The sequence below is a fragment of the Chelmon rostratus genome, chromosome 11, assembly GCF_017976325.1.
Source record: "Chelmon rostratus isolate fCheRos1 chromosome 11, fCheRos1.pri, whole genome shotgun sequence".
In the NCBI taxonomy this organism is placed as follows: Eukaryota; Metazoa; Chordata; class Actinopteri; order Chaetodontiformes; family Chaetodontidae; genus Chelmon; species Chelmon rostratus.
In genome coordinates this window covers 20,405,039-20,421,665 of record NC_055668.1, presented here as the reverse complement: position 1 = coordinate 20,421,665, position 16,627 = coordinate 20,405,039, and the positions used below count along the sequence as shown (strand labels likewise).

The following is a 16,627-nucleotide window of genomic DNA, read 5'->3' as shown; positions in this document are numbered from 1 at the left end:
GAACTACTGCAGTCCTTGAAGTTATTTGCCTCTTTCTTTCCCCTTTACTTTCAAACAGACACCAACTTTGTCCTGGGAAACGCTCAGATAGTGGACTGGCCCATCGTCTACAGCAACGATGGTTTCTGCAAGTTGTCGGGGTACCACAGAGCAGAGGTGATGCAGAAAAGCAGCACCTGCAGGTAGGCAAGAGGGGCTGCGCGTCGCAGTATAGACGTGTCGGGATTGCAGTCTTCAAATGCTAATGAGGGAAGATGTTTGTATAAGTTTATTCTCATATTCACGATTACAGAAACTCCATTTCAAACGAAGATGAACTCTATATAATTACGTATTATTCTGAATTCTTTTGACAGCCATTTTGCCGTGTTAGATAACCACGATTAGCCAGTGACATCCAAGAACTTGTTACGGCTATAGCTATCTTGTTAATCTGGATGAACTTGGATGGCAAAGCTAATCATGCTGTAGCTGCAGTTATACTACAGGCAGAGAGAGAGAGACTTTACAAGGTTTGTTTTAATGACGTAAGTGCCTGGAGTGAAAAAGTAGTGTTGAGCTCTCACGTGCATCATATAGACATGGACTGCATTGCTTTTACGTACCATAATAAAAGGTTTGCAGTGGTTTGACATTGTTTAATCTGAAAGTACAATTTGACTTTGTGATTGTGCTGTGGTAGAGGCCGTTTCAGTTCTATGTATTTGTGTTTATTTGTATTTACACCTCCTACCCCCACGCAGAGGAGGAGGATAATGTAATCGGGTGCAGGTGCATACAGTTTTTGCTCTAAGTCGTCCCTCATTCTGGTGTTTGTGCTCATGTTGTTCACACTTTGTCTTATTTTAAGTGAAAAGAAAACAATGCTATGCTGCAAATAGCCACTACATTCCACCACTGCTTTTTCAGATTTGATCCAAATTAATTATTAGGATTAGAGGAGGAGTTAATGCATCAGCAGTACAGCAAAATTCATTTTTAAATCACGTAGTGAGACTTGCTTTTGGTTTGCTGCAGCCACTGAATAGGCATGCTAGCAGCTGCGTGAGGCTGTACTTAGGAACAGCCGTACTAAACACAAAGTACATCTTAGGCTGATAAATGTGTTAGGATTAAGATTTGGAAGATATTTAACTCATAAACCAAAGACAAAATCTTGATAACATGAATGTGCATGCAACATTTCATGGCAATCCAACAGTTGTGACGCTGGAGGAAAAGTCAGGGGATCACCAAAGTATTCAGGATTCATCCTCTGGGGACCGTGAGTGTGTGCACCAAATTTCATTGCATTTCATCCAATAATCGTAGAACCACCTGATCAACATTACCAACCATGGAGTCTTTCTGCTAGCTTGGCAATAAGGCCGAGCATTGAGGAACCACGAAGCTTTTGATTTATAGTTCTTCATTTCAATCCTCAAATGCAGTTATTAGATCTGGGAAGTGACCTCGATGATGAAAAATGTGGATTCAGGTGAGGCTCCTCCACAGGGTCAATAGAGGAGCTGAGCTTGGTTGTTCTCAGGGGTCCTCTTAGACCTAACTGTGAGGCGATCCTGCATCGACTCCCTTCGGCGGAGCATCTTAGCAGAGGAAGCTAGAATCACAGCATATTCTGCCATGTTGGAGTGAATGAGAATACCAGTCACAGTTAGAATTAATGTGATATTTCCATAATTTAAGACTCTGTAGATTTTATTTTCTGTCTTGCAAAGATTGAAGCAGATAATGAAGACACAAATCTGTGATGTAATCCGGTTGTAACAGCTGAAACTGCTTCCACAGTGAAAATGTGGGCAGTGATCCAGGTGCTCCCTCCAAACTTGTTCACATACTGCAAAGGAATAAACGGATGTCTTATAAGAGTCTGGACTCGCCTGTAACAAGCATTCCAGTAACCAGTACATTAATAGGATCACATGGAAACAGTTGGTGCTGCCAGATTTGAGAAGTGTGGGCGATTTCGTCTGTTGTGGGAGATGGCGTTTGTCACAGCCAGCACTGCGGCTATTACTGATTTAGACCCTTGGGTCCCTGAGCATAAGCTTCAGAACACTTGCCAATGCAAATATTGAACAGAGTGTGTGATGATTTGTTTTAGGCTTATTTTTAGGTTGCTTGATGGACTGAAGTGTTCGCAAGAGGAGGGAAAACCAACCTAAAATGTCCGACTGTATTCGAGAGCTGCAGAAATGTGGAAATGCTACCAAAAATTTCAGGAAACTACAGATTCTGAAAGAATTAGCTATGCAAACCTATGTAGTTTTTACTGGAAACTGTATTCGACAACAAATTCAGTGACTGATTACAAACCAAAAAACAACAATATACCATAAATCAGCTGGACCAAAGGTGTCATGAAAATAAATTAGTGGCTAGTGAAAAATTAGGTTTTCATAGGAAGTGCAAAGTGTCCATAAGTCCATAAGAGTAAAATAAAACAGTCAGCAATTAGCCCAACATTAGATTAACAGCAGGATTTCATTAGAACGCTGTATTAGCAACATGTTAGCCTAACACTGCTAGTTTGGTTAGCAGCAAACTGATAAATTACATTAGCAAATCACGAATAAAATCAATCACAATACAGCTATGAGAAGAGAGTGCAGATTAAAGCTCCAACAAGGACATTTAATTAGCAGATATGAGATGTTTGTCGAGTGTCAGAATTGACAAAAAGATGGCTGTCGCTGTGTCTGCTAAGATAAGATAAGATAAGATAAGATCAGATAAGATAAGATAAGAGTTGGAAAACAAACATCAACAGAAATAGAGAAATACGAGATACAAAAACAAAATAAAGCGGACCATATATATGTACAATTATGCAAAGGGCTTGTGTCAGAAAAAAGCGTTTAATATATATATATATATATATATATATATATATATATATCTCAAAATATATATTGCTGCAAAGAACTGTAAGAAAAATTGCCATAAAAATATACTGCCAACAATCCTGTTGAATTTAACAGAATATACACAGATTGCACATGGAATGGATGAAGTGACTACAGCAGTAATGATATTTCTGTGCAATATCATTACTGCTTACTACACAGAAATAACATTAATGCTGTAGTCACCTAATCCATTCCATGCTACAGTCGATAAAACGTTCATGGTGCCCAGAGGATGAACCATACTGACGTTTTTGGTCCAGAGGAAGATGTCTCAGCAGCTGTTGCAGGATTGTCATGAACACATAGGAGGATAAATAGTAATAATTAGGCAACCTCTTAACTCTTAACTTTGTCTGGTTTATGATCAAATACAAAAGCTACTGGTATCATCCTCGGCTATACTCACATTAGCTTCTAGCTCAAAACTCGTACACATTCCTCACATATTTCAATAAGTTTTTGTCACTTTCAGATAAAGCTTCATTTCTGATGTTGTACATGATTTGCACTGTTGTAAAATCTACCCAAAGCCTCTCTCAATTTTAGAGCCTGTGATTCAATAAAAAGTGGGTTAGTTGGTTCCTTGGTGAGTCATTTTGAAAGGTATCACCACCTCCTTTCATTATTCTTCAGATATTCCTTTGTGCCTTTAATCATTTGGTCTTTCAGCTTTTTGGCTGTCAAAAAAAAAAAAACACCTTCATGAGCCGGATTATGAGGCCACAACACATTCACAGAGCGTGCATGTTTGATGTTTCTGAGGATGACTCAAACATAAAATATATACTCATTTCCCCACAGTGTCAAAGTCTAATATCTGGCACTGTAGAGGTGTGGATCAAAGACATTATTTCCATCTCAACTGCTCTTACTGTATTCTTTGTCTCTTCAATTATGTATGTATGTTTTTTTTTATGCGGGATCCTGTAAACACACAGTGGCAAACCTGTGGGAATTTCTCACGCATGATGTCAAAGTCACTTGAGGAATTATTTTCTTTGAAGAAAGTCACATTCCTCCCAGCTCAGAGAGAAGAAGAAGGAGAAGAAGAAGAAGAAGAAGGAGAAGAGAGGACAGTCATAAGTGATATTACATCGAGCACTGGTCTGAAAAGTCTCTGCAGCGTCACAATGTAGTCTCATTAAATTTAGCCTTCCTTTTGTATTTCATAACAAACTCAGAGTTATATTTAGATCATGCTGGAGCAGGCTGCCACAGAGGGTGGCAGTAACAAGCAAAGTGAGATGGATGTCTCTGCAGCATGGTTTAATGTGCTCATGGCTGCTTGACCCATCTTCAGGTTTAATTAGTTTTTGAGAGGAACTTTGCCAATTAACACCAGGCTGCATTTATCTTTTTTATGCTTTAAGGATACATTTCACTGAGTTTTGTTCTGCTTCTGCTCTATATTTAATACAGCCTAATTCTGCAGATTACCTCTCTAGAGGTCTCTAAGCAGGAATCAGAAATTGGTCTAACAGGTGTAACCCTTGATTTTCAGGAATTATGCAGATAAAATTGGGAGGAAACAGTCTTTAACAGTCTTTAGCGCCAGAATGAGCATGTTTGTCCAACGTCTCGCTGTCAATTAAACATGAAAATAGCTTTTTCCCCTCTGTGTTTTCCAGCTTCATGTACGGGGAGCTGACGGACAAGGACACGACGGAAAAAGTGCGACTAACATTCGAGAATTATGAGATGAACTCGTTTGAAATCCTGATGTACAAGAAGAACAGTAAGTACCAGCGCCATGAGTGAGGAAAAGCAGCCATGTGAACTTCCACTCTCTTGTCATGCAAATGTATTCAGAGCCTCAGCCGAGTTCAAAGGCAGCCCAGAACATTTCTACCTCTGTAGAAGTGTGCTAATTGGTTGAGAGTCAGACCAGACAAGCCCTCCCCAGAAAAATGTGTTGCTGTGTTTGTTTCCACTCACAGGTGTAGCCTCCCTCTGCCTGCAGGTGTTCCAGGAAACCATGGAAAGTCCAGAATATTTCAGTTGACACTACGCAGTCAGGATTTCTGCTATATGTGCATCCAGTGTCATTGCCTCTAAAAATAAGCAGATGATGCAGCTAAATATTTGTCTTTTTATGCTTTCAGGGACGCCTGTTTGGTTTTTTGTGAAGATTGCTCCCATTCGAAACGAACAAGAGAAGGTGGTCCTGTTTCTTTGCACATTCAGCGACATCACAGCCTTCAAACAGCCCATTGAGGACGATTCTTCCAAAGGTTCGAGTCAACAAATTAAATTTGCTCAACTTTGTGCTTTATATCCAAAATGATGCCTTTTTGAAGCTGCCAGTGAAAGTTAATTCTACTTCAGAGCGATTAAAATAGGAAAAATGCATTCACAGCCGTGCTCGCGCATCAGTTGGCCCGATCGCAATCCATACATTTCGTTTCACATTGTGCGATACACATGTGCGATCTAAAACCAGAGATTATAAAATGAGAGAGGCAGAGGTAACGTTAGTCATTCAACCCTGCGCATTGTGCATCTGCTCTGGCAAGTACCCACTCAGTCAAATACTCACCCCCGTCATGATCTTTATCAGCACACAACACAAAAAATAGTTCACTGGACTGTATAACCGTTGAAGACAGCCAAAATAGAAAGTGTGTTAGCGCAAAGGAGCAACTGCAAACATGCATCATGACACTGAGGTTGTAGTTGAGGCTTCAGCATCAACAGGTAGCACTCGGCTAAAGGCTGCACCAGTGAAGACTTTAGCTTCTGCATCTGTCTTACATGGGACATGGCCTGCTAGGACTGTCCTCGCCCGAGACATAACAGTGTGAATGAAGGAAAGATGTTTTTGGATTATAGCAGACGATATGTGATAATTAAGTCTTGACAGTAAATCTTTGCTGCTTAGCCTCTGCAGGGTGATGTTGTAATGGAGGAGCGTCTGCCATGAACAGCAGCCAGATAACCCAGACAGTCCAGGCACTGGTGGTGGCAGCTGATGACTCTGCTGAGACTGATGAAGATCTATGCAAACACAAACATGAGCCTTTTTAGAGCCGTTGATGCTGACGATTAACTAGATTTGATAAGCTCATTTGTCAAGTGCTTAGCAACTGTTCAGTGCTGAAAAAGTACTTTCACATCCTGATTCTGTGACTCTTTTGTTCCTTTCCAAGTTTCGAAAAAACATACTCATAAACTCACTCTGCTTTGAGCTGCCACAGTCAGGTACGAGCAAGGATTATAAATCAAACACTCCAGACAGTGCCACCGTTTAGCACTCTGTTAGTGGTTATTGGTCACTGGAAAGCACAGCTGGCAGCAACGAAGGCTCTGCAGCAAATGTATTATAATGAAGTTCAGTGTGTTCAAGACTTGACCACTCCTCTTTATCAAAGGGGATACCTCACCTGTCTTTTAAAGTCTGTTATTTAGCTAACTGCACTATCAGAGAGAAAATTTATATATATATAGCAGGATCAGATATCTGAAGGGCCACTAAACTCTATTATCTGAAAGTGTTAGATGCCAACTCACACACACTGAAAGTGATGAGTTCGCCACAACGTTACATCAAGTCGCTGTCAAAATTTCCCATTAGGCACATCAATAAGCTCCACCAGTTTCCTCCGAGCGTGACTTTTCCTGTCGTTATTGCTGTACTGGAGGAGACGAATCAAACGGTTCAGTAAACCTGAACCCGCCGTCGTGAGTTTCTGTGTGTAGAGCTGGAACTGACCGGGCCATCTAGACACGGAGCAGGCTTTTGTTTGCCCCGATCTGATCTGGTTCATTCACAGAATATTAAACTTTTCCACTCCCGTGCAGGCAGGATTGAAAATGAATGTCGGCCTGGTGATTTGCTGTTGGTGTCTGCGCGCTGTAGCACGGACATCATTATCAATAATGTCGAAATGTTCAACACAGGTTCATTTAAGAGAGGTGAGAGGAGGACAGGAGAGAGGATGAGGAGAGGCAAGACTAACCACTGGACATAGGATTTCTGGGGAGATCTTAAAGCATCTACAGCCTTGTCCACATATGTGTCTAAAGTCTTCTCGCGTTGGCGCAAAATAAAAGTCACTCACTTTAGCACCAATGCTTGAAAAAATCCTAAGGGACACACTGCATGCCGTCGCCCCAGGAAATATCCAGTACCAGAAAACCAGAAAATCAGCATGTTAAAGATTGTGCATGCTGTTTGTGTTCATGATCCTCAGGCTGGGGGAAGTTTGCGCGACTGACTCGAGCTCTAACAAGCAGCAGAGGAGTTTTACAACAGCTGCAGCCCACAGTTCACAAAGGAGAGAATGTCCACAAGCACTCCCGCTTAGCTGAGGTATGGAGGATGCATGAGGTTGTATTTCTGTGCTGGATGCTGAGAAACTGTGAAAGTCTTTTAAATGAGGTCAACCTCTAAGACTTACACAGCACTTCTCATGAGCAGGTGAGCTACAGTCACCATAATTTCAGCTCCAAGAGACAGTATTTTTGGCCTCATACTGTGTGTATATCTGTCCGCGTCCGACTTTTCCTGACTCAATGTTTTTTCTCAGGTACTACAGCTGGGCTCAGATATCCTACCTCAGTACAAGCAGGAGACCCCCAAAACCCCTCCTCACATCATCCTGCACTACTGCCTCTTCAAGACCACGTGGGACTGGGTCATCCTCATCCTCACCTTCTACACAGCCATCATGGTGCCCTACAACGTCTCCTTCAAGACGAAGCAGAACAACGTGACGTGGCTGGTGGTGGACAGCATCGTGGACGTCATCTTCCTGGTGGACATCGTTTTAAACTTCCACACCACGTTCGTGGGACCCGCTGGCGAGGTCATCTCAGACCCCAAGCTGATTCGAATGAACTACCTGAAGACCTGGTTCGTTATCGACCTGCTGTCCTGCCTGCCGTACGACGTCATCAACGCCTTCGAGAATGTGGATGAGGTGAGTGCTGCGGCTCCGCGCTGGCATCGCACGTAGAACTGAAAGGATTAGACGATGGAAAGAAAATGAATCGGCAACTACTTCCATAATCTGTTACTGGGTTTATATTAGGTTTATTATTCATGTCAAAATCATCATCATCAGCTAGTTCCAGCTTCTCAAATGTGAGGATTTGCTGCTTTTCTTTGACTCAGGTTTGTCAAACTCAATCACTGTAGCTTAAAACATAAAAATGAATTCCAAATGAAGAGGGCATAACTTTCCTACTGGGATGACCAGGTTAGATCCAGAGATTCTATTGGGGTGGCAAAGGATAGGCAAAGTCTCTAACACACTTAAGGTATCTAAAGGTAACAAACTGCGGTGTGGGTGGGGAGGCCTAGAAAAAGAAGGGGCGTGCTCCCCCAGGACATCTGTCTTGGACATTTAAAAGCCCAAATGGTCATTTCCTAGTTTACACCTTTAAGTGTGCGTTGTCGTCCGCCTGCCCTCCTCTCGTTTTTTAAACGAGCGAGTGAGTGATTGATCGTTGACTTGTCAGAGCGCTGTTTTTTTAGTGGGTAACCATGGCAACGTCTTGCGCAGAGCCTGCTCGTTCTGCTGCTTTGTGACAGTGTTACATTTCCAGGTTGGTTTAAGATGCTAAATGCAGCAGGGGATTGTAGTGCAGCACATTGTGAATAATATGGAAATGGGCCAGAAGCCTATAGACTATTAATGAATAATCTAAATCAGCTCACAGGCCTGAGTAAGTAAAGCTTGACATGTGTCTTAGGTGACTGCAGACAAAATTTATCTTAATGCTAACTAATTGGAAATTGCTCTGTCTGCTCAGCCTTTTTTCCACTAAATTGAGAGTTAAAATGTGAGAGCTGATCATTTCCAATGTGATTGACAGGTTATCAGGTTTCCATGCAGGCACTCCACCACGTTTAATAAGCACTGTACATCGGCTCCTGTTCCCCGGTTGTTGTTCTGTACAGCGGCAGGAGAAAAACGGGTTGGAACGAGCAGCATAACAATATGCTTGTTTGTGAATTCATAAATGTTTGACCGTAATGAGGAGCGTTTGCTGGAGAGCTATCACAGGATCTCGAGATAATTGGCACGTTTTAATTGGTGAAGGAGAGTTACATTATTAAATCGAGGTACTCTTCAGTCCTCTGCTGTGTCACTGATGCCCTAAAACCATTAACACCTTATGACAGCTGACAAAAGCACTGAATTATGGGAGAACGTGCTGTGATTCGCCATGTTATGTTAACAAAGGAGCATTTAGACTTGGTCACCTTTAACTGCATAAATTACAGTTTTTCCATCTATTTACAGAAAATATGTTGATATGAGTACACGTATGTATCAGTAAATTAAGTCTAGAGTGCTTGTTTGATTATTTGTTGTTCAGTTTTACCTGCATTTGTATTGAGAGGAAAAATAACTTTAACAGAATACTTTCATGTTAAAATATTGTGTGTGTTTTCTGATTAAATCTAAAATAACACATCCAGCTTATACTTATGCTATATCTGTCCCTGTATCTGAATGAAAATATCTATACAATGCGACCACAGCAAAACTGGTTGCACCATAAAGATATCCAGATGTTTCTGGAGATAGCTGTTTTTTCCTCCAGCACGCACAAACACACAGATGATTAAGTGGAGCCTCAGGGTCCTGCACTTGCCGGCTTTCATTATAATAATGCATCACGGTGTGTGTTTGTGTGTGCTCGCGTGTGCTTAAATGTGTCACATCTCATGATTTGTGTGTGTGTTATAGCGACAGCGTGGCTGTGTAAAATGCTGTGATAGCATTTGAGCAGCGCAGTGTACGTCGGCTCTCAGGGGCTGCCGGGTAGCACATGCGGTGGAAGGTAATCTGAAATGCTGTGGTAATGCTTTAAAGAAGGGGCTTGTTGGTGGGCAGCGAGCATTGAGTTGTATTTGCAGGACCAGCGTTTTGGCCCTTTCTAGTCTTTCAACATTTCAGCATCCGAAACGCTGACAAGTTCAAGTAGCAGCAGCAGAAGCTGTCGAGTCAGCAGATGGTAAAAACAACAACCTATTGTGATTTAAAGGATAAGGCTGGTGTTCGTCCGTCTTTTCAGTGTTGTCAAGTATCAAATTCATTTTAATAACAAGTGTTGTCTGTGTAGCTTGTGTTTGTTGTTGTGCAAAAACTATTAAAAACACATGAAAGAGCCACTTTGTCGCCGTTTGAAGACAAATTCCTCCATTATGATGAACTGAGGATGTGTCTAAAATCTGAAGGTATCCTGTCAGTTGGCAAGCACTCAGATTTTTAAACAAAAGTCGCAAATTCCCTGGCTACAGCTTCACAAATGTGAATACTTGCTGGCTTCCTTAGTCTGCGGAGTTTCCTTCCAAACAAATAAAAGTTCCCATTTACTTTTACTCACCCTCTTTTGTGTGCACGACATAAAGAAAACACTGATGTAAAAACTGCCTCATAGCATTACTAGAGGCCAGATACTCCACAGGTTACCTTTAACCAAGAAAGTAATGGGCCAATTAATCAATAGAAAATATCCCGCTGTGTAACATAAAATGTTGTATTCAATTGATTACCACTTATTTGTCTGCACAGACAGAAAAAGGTAAATAAAGAGAACAGAATGACCTGAATGGTGTCCAGAATAATTTTTTTAATTTTGACATCCTGCATTCTCGACAGTATGATCTAGATTGAAGTCTCTGTGGAGGAAATGTCTCACCTGCACTGCAGTTTATTAGTTGCAGTAATGTAAACCATGTCTCTGAGCATGCTTAGTGTCTGCTTGACAAGGACTGTTTACAATAAAAAATATGGTGGCCATGATCAATTTAATGAAATAACACACAATCCAACAGTGTGGCTCTGAGAGGTCCAGAGTGTAGGATTTAGCTGCATCTTGCAAATGATTCGTCGCCTCACCCTCCCATCTTTAGAGCCAGTGTTTGGCTTGTCTGTTCTGGGCTTATATGCAAATAGATCCCTATAGATCCTACAAACTGGACCTTCAAATGTGTTTTTACTAGTTTTTTGATGGTATGGCATAGCTGTTTCCACTGGTGAGCAGGGTAGATTATTGGTTTTGGTCTTTTTAGAGATTATTCAAACATAATTCTGTCAGTCGTACTAAATTGCTTTTGTCCAACAGCTTTTGACTTAACAGTAAACAATTAATTGAAAGCAGAATAAAACATAATGAAAATAATTGTTAGTTTCAGCCTCACACTTTACAGTCCAGCTTCATACTTTTACTTTTTATTCACTGTGAGGTTCGAGCGTACATCTTGACTACGATCGGTTCGAGGACGCATCTGCTGTAAAGCGACAGCAGCGCTGAGGCCGTCCACTTCCAGGATCATCTTCCAGCGTGTCACTGCAACAACTGAGTGACTCCAATTTGCTCCAGATTGCTTTGAGGCAATCCAAGGCGAGGGTAAATGATAGCGAGCAAACAATTGCCCGTGTTATTAAACCAGTGCCGAAACGTCTCGCTGCTGCTACAGACCTTAACGACTGACATGAATAACTTTGATGGCTGTTTTCCCCAACAGGTCTCCAAATGGGGAAGGAAAGATCATTAACGAGGAGGGGCTGTCAGACTTATACTTGGCAATCTCGTACGTCAGCTCAAGACTCACTGAACCTCATAGTCATTGGTGTCATTTCAGTTTCTAATGGCCGACGACCCAAAACAACAACAAATGAACCACTTCGTGTTGCCGTCCGGGTGTATTAGCAATCGGAGCTTTCAGTGCATGCTTCGGTCACACTGCACATGCTTTACAAACACAGATAAGGGTTTTTTTTTCTGTTTCTTTTCCTTTGAAACCTGAATGTGTTTATTCATCACTTACCACTGATCGAGTGTCCTCTCTCTTACTTGTGCTTCGTTTTTGTTTTTCTTCTTTTTCATCCCTCCGTTCTGTTTGCATGGCTCCCCTTCCTCTTCTGCCTGTATTCATGCATGGGACGTGATGGGAAGAATTGGAACCACCGAGCTGTCACTCAAGTAGGCTTCAGTTTGATTAGAATATGATAGTGAACAGTTTTGTGTTTTGTTTTTCCGTGTAGACACACGTGCACACCCGACAAACACATGACACAAGCTCCCCATCGAGCTCCACACTTCCTGTGACGTTTCTGTCTTGCACCGACATTTCAGCTGCATTGCTGGATGAGAGTACGGCAGCAGAAGCATCAATGCATGAGATAAATGTCACAGAAAGCAAGTTAAGATTTTTGCTGCATGTCTGTTTTTCATTGGCAGGAGATCAACGTTCGGACTGTGTTCTACTTTGAAAATGAATAACAGCGTCGCTAAAGCTGCACGAGGGCTGACAAACTGACTGCAGCATTTCAAAATAAAAGTCATCCTGGCATTGAAAATATGCTTTAATAGAGGGAGTTTTGAACATAGTATGCTGTGCACTATAACAACCACCTTTGACAGCACTGGCTAACATGCTGAAATTTATGACTCGTGATGTGTGAATGCTATTTTTCTTAAAACATGAATATCTCAAATATTCGATAATAATCAAATGTCGCTTTTTCTGCGATATTTCACCTTTTAAGTCAACATGCACCAAAAGTTCTCAAAGTGTCCATACTAAATGAACTTTCTCATCAGTGTTTTGTAACCATACTGAATATTGTCTAATACACGCCTGGTAGCCTAGACAGGTGCATAAGAGATTAAAGTAATGCAAAAGAAGGCATTAAATTAAAAATATGCAAAAAAAAAAAAAAAAATACTAAATCCATTTTATAATAACAGGTAATTGAATTACAATTAAAGACAATTTGGGAAATACGCTGTCTTGCTTTCTTGCTGATAGTGACATATAAAGATCAAAACCTTGATTGGATTATTTTAAGTGTAAGCAGGGTGAAGCTAGCACGTTCCTAACTCCCCAAAAAACCACAGGTTGTTTTTGCATTTCTTTGGGTGCAAATCAAACAAACAAAATACATTAATGTTGATCAGCGAGAGATAGAGGTGTTTGTGTATTTTTTTTTCTTTTTTTTCCTATTTTTGGTGAGAGCCAAGCTAGCTGTTTCCTCCAGTGTCGAGTCTTTGTGCTAGGCAAAGCTAACCATCTCCAGGCTTTAACTTCATGCTAAACGAATACTAAACACAGCTCATCTACCTTTCATTCAGTCAGTCTCAGGCTCAGCAATGTCCCCAGTTAGATTCCAGCCCAGTTAGCCTAATTTAGCTTAAAGAGTGCTAGCCAGGTGAAACAGCTAGCACATGCCTCCCTGCAAAAACCCCAATTGTTTTTTTTGTTTGTTTGTTTGTTTTTAATTGTATGTTTCTTTATCTGTTAAACCAACAACATACATTGTTTTGGTGTTGTTGTGTTTGTTAACTTTGGACAGAGCTAGTCCCCCCCACTTCCAGTCCTTATGCTAACCTGAGCTAATCGTCTTCCTGTTCCTGTTTCATAATGCACAGGTATAAGTGCTGTGAATGTTTTCACCTCACTCACAGGAAGAAAGCGAATAAGCGGGGGCGTCTGCTGGTGGGCAAGATGTACGTCACATATAGTGATCGAATTTTCCCTTATTCAATTACACCCCTTCCAGCCTAGCGTAGCATAAAGACTGTCAGCAGGGGGAAACAGCATGCCACTCCTGGTAAAACCACAAACTGACATTTTTTATTTCGGGTTTTGTGTCCAAATGAAACAAATGAGATGCATTGTGTTCATTTGTTAGCTTTACAGTTGTTTATGAGTTTATTTTTTAGACTTTGGACAGAGCTAGTTCTTTCCTCTGCTTCCAGCCCTTATGCTAATGTGTGCTGATCTCCTGCTAGCTCTAGCTTCAAACTTAATGCAGAGTTATCTTCTAGCCTCACTGTGAGGAAGAAAGCAAATGTCTGGTGGTTAAGATGCCTAACATATGCAGTGACTATAATGTCCTTGGTTTGATTATGGCCATTTTAGCCTAGCTAAGCATAAAGACAGTTGTCAGGGGAAACAGATACCACACACCATAAAACCACAAAAACCACTTTTTTTTTTTTTTTTCTGTCGGTGTCAGAAAGAGGTGAATGAGACACAGTGTGTTACCTGTGTTGTCCACGCTAAGCTAAGCAGTGAGGCTACTTTCTCACTGTTTCCAGTCTAAGCTTATCTAGCGTCACATTTAGCGTCTAGACAACTAGCCTCATCTAACTCTAAAGCAAATAGCATATTTCCCAAACTATTCCTTCAATGAAATCTCATTCACTGCGTATCTGTTCAGAGATTTTTTCCCATCATGCATCTGTAGAGTTTGCAGCAGAGCTCAAAAAGATTATTGAATTGTGTTGGAACTCAGGTCTGTAAAGTGATTTTAGAGAAGCTGAGGTGTCTGGCAGGCAGCGAGATCAGATCAAGTGACAGCAAGTGCTGCAGTTGTACTCGGATTGCAGACCACAGCACATTAGCAAAATCAATACCCCTCACACACACACACACACACACACGCACAAGACAACCAGCAAACTGATGGGATTGTCTGTTTGAATCACTGAGTGGGTGTTTCAATATACAGTTAAGCTGAGTAGACATTTAGCTGCTGGTTATGCAACCAGTAGAAGTTGAACAATTTCATCACGTTGCACAGGAATGCTTTTAAAATCAACTCAACATATGTTAACGCTGTTTGTACATTCTGTGTTTGCTGTCGTCGTCATATCATATTTACTGTAGTGCTTTACGAGACAGGTGCAGACACTTTCAGACGCTCCATGTTGACTCTCTAAAATGCTTTGAACTGTTCTTCTCTCACTGTGTTCTGATATAATGCGGTATAGATTTTTTTTTTTGGTGTAATATCTGATGTGGGAGTCAGACCTTGAGCAAACACAGGGATGTTGCGTGTGTGACACAATAACAACATTTTTGACTAGCACCTGAACTAAAACAAGAAAATGTACTTTAAATACACAGGATGCAACTAAAATGTATTAGGAAACACTTTACTTCAATCTCCATTGACATATAAGCAGTACATTAACAGTAATAAGTGGTTTATGACGTATTTGTTAAGATCTATAATTCCTCCAGTAATATAATATGCCTTCTGAAGTTTAAGTTATAATTTCTGACAAATACTGTATATTCACATACTTAGCAATGTCATTGTAGCTGCATACAACCACATTATAGTGTGTTATAAACAAGGTAGTTAATGTTATTATAGTGCTTATACATGTGAGCGAGGGGGAGTTAAAGTGCTGTATTACTATGTTTTAATGTGGCACTGTTTTGGTATTATTAATATACTTTTATGTGTTGGGTAACAATCACTTAAAATCAAAAACTGACAGCAAAACAAGTATTTCAACTTTTTAAAAAGCTCTTTCTGTCTCTCTCCTCTTCGGTGCCTGTTTCAGGGGATCAGCAGTCTGTTCAGCTCACTGAAGGTGGTCCGGCTGCTCCGCCTGGGTCGGGTTGCTCGTAAACTGGATCACTACATTGAGTACGGGGCGGCTGTACTGGTCCTGCTGGTCTGCGTTTTTGGACTGGCTGCTCACTGGCTGGCCTGCATTTGGTATGTTCATGGCATTTGTTTCTTATTGATTTATTATTATTTTTCATTTGGCAGCATTCATCAAACAGCCTCCTGCTATTCCCAGCACTTTCCTCCTGCCATTACAGTTACTGCTATAAATAATATACAGACTATTATTCCAATCAGGAATATAAATTAATTTCTTGCAGTTGTCAAAAAGGGAATTAAAACAGACAAACATGACATTTTAGGTGAGTTACTGTACTTGCGTTACATACCACACTCTGACTGACTGCTATGTTCTTCCATCACTGTGATACATTAACAGCAGAGCCAATTAATATAATGAGGGCATTGATTAAGCTAATGAATGCATTAATTAGCCGTAATTTTTTGTCAACATGCTTGTTTTCGTGCATTAGAACTGTATGTTTTTCGTACCTTAAAGCCAGAAAGAGTTATATAGTGGTTTCAAGAGAATTAGTTTTTTCCTCATTAATATGCAAATTTATGGAGCGCGGGCCTCCGAAGTCTAATCAGATCATCTACTCCACAGGGGGCAAGTGTGGAGGAAGCATTGAGTTTCCATCATGTGTTGTGCTTGATTTATCATGTTTGTGAGAATGTCTAAACACACACACACACACACACACACACAAGCAGATGCCATCATGACAACTTAATGTCCTGCATACATAAAAAATGGAGAAAATTTGCTTGATTATATTAGTGATATGACTAATTTTCAGCCACTTTTACACATTTTCATGCAGACACCTAGTGACCAATTCTTCATAGGATTACAAGACATCCAAGTGTAATATATTCAAAAGAAATCATCAACCAGAGCATTAAGTCTGTCTACAAGAATTCAAACTATATACTCGTGGTTCACAAACTGGGAGTCGGGAGCCCACAGGAGGCTTTCACCAGTATCATAAACATTGTTTATTGGTCCAGACAGGATAATCAAACCAGACTCAGGTACCAATAAAAATAGCTCCTGTATCGCTTCCCCCAGTGTGGTTTCTGTGGTTGCCATGGTGACATGGGAGGCCGTGGCGTCGAGTTGAGAAAAGTTAAACCATCATCAACACTGATCACCAGGGGAGGGTATGAGAAAATCTAAAACCCATTACACCAAATTTGGTTTATCGTTGGGATTTTATCTAATTCTTGCTTTTTTCTTGTGAAATAATGATGGGTTTTACATCCTCAGGCAACAAGATATTATTCAAATGAAACTGAAAATAAAACAAATGAAAGACATACATGTCGTGA

At 40.8% G+C, this 16,627-nt stretch overlaps 1 protein-coding gene across 1 annotated transcript in view; it reads left to right on the top strand.

Moving 5' to 3' along the window:
* The window catches only part of kcnh1a (potassium voltage-gated channel, subfamily H (eag-related), member 1a), a 40,891-nt gene that overhangs the window by 9,198 nt on the left and 15,066 nt on the right, over nt 1-16,627 (top strand). Inside the window, exons 3-8 of the mRNA XM_041947172.1 lie at nt 59-182; nt 4,538-4,644; nt 5,012-5,140; nt 7,100-7,218; nt 7,436-7,828; nt 15,228-15,385. Of these exons, the coding sequence (XP_041803106.1) occupies nt 59-182; nt 4,538-4,644; nt 5,012-5,140; nt 7,100-7,218; nt 7,436-7,828; nt 15,228-15,385 (1,030 nt within the window). The remainder of the gene's footprint in view (nt 1-58; nt 183-4,537; nt 4,645-5,011; nt 5,141-7,099; nt 7,219-7,435; nt 7,829-15,227; nt 15,386-16,627) is intronic.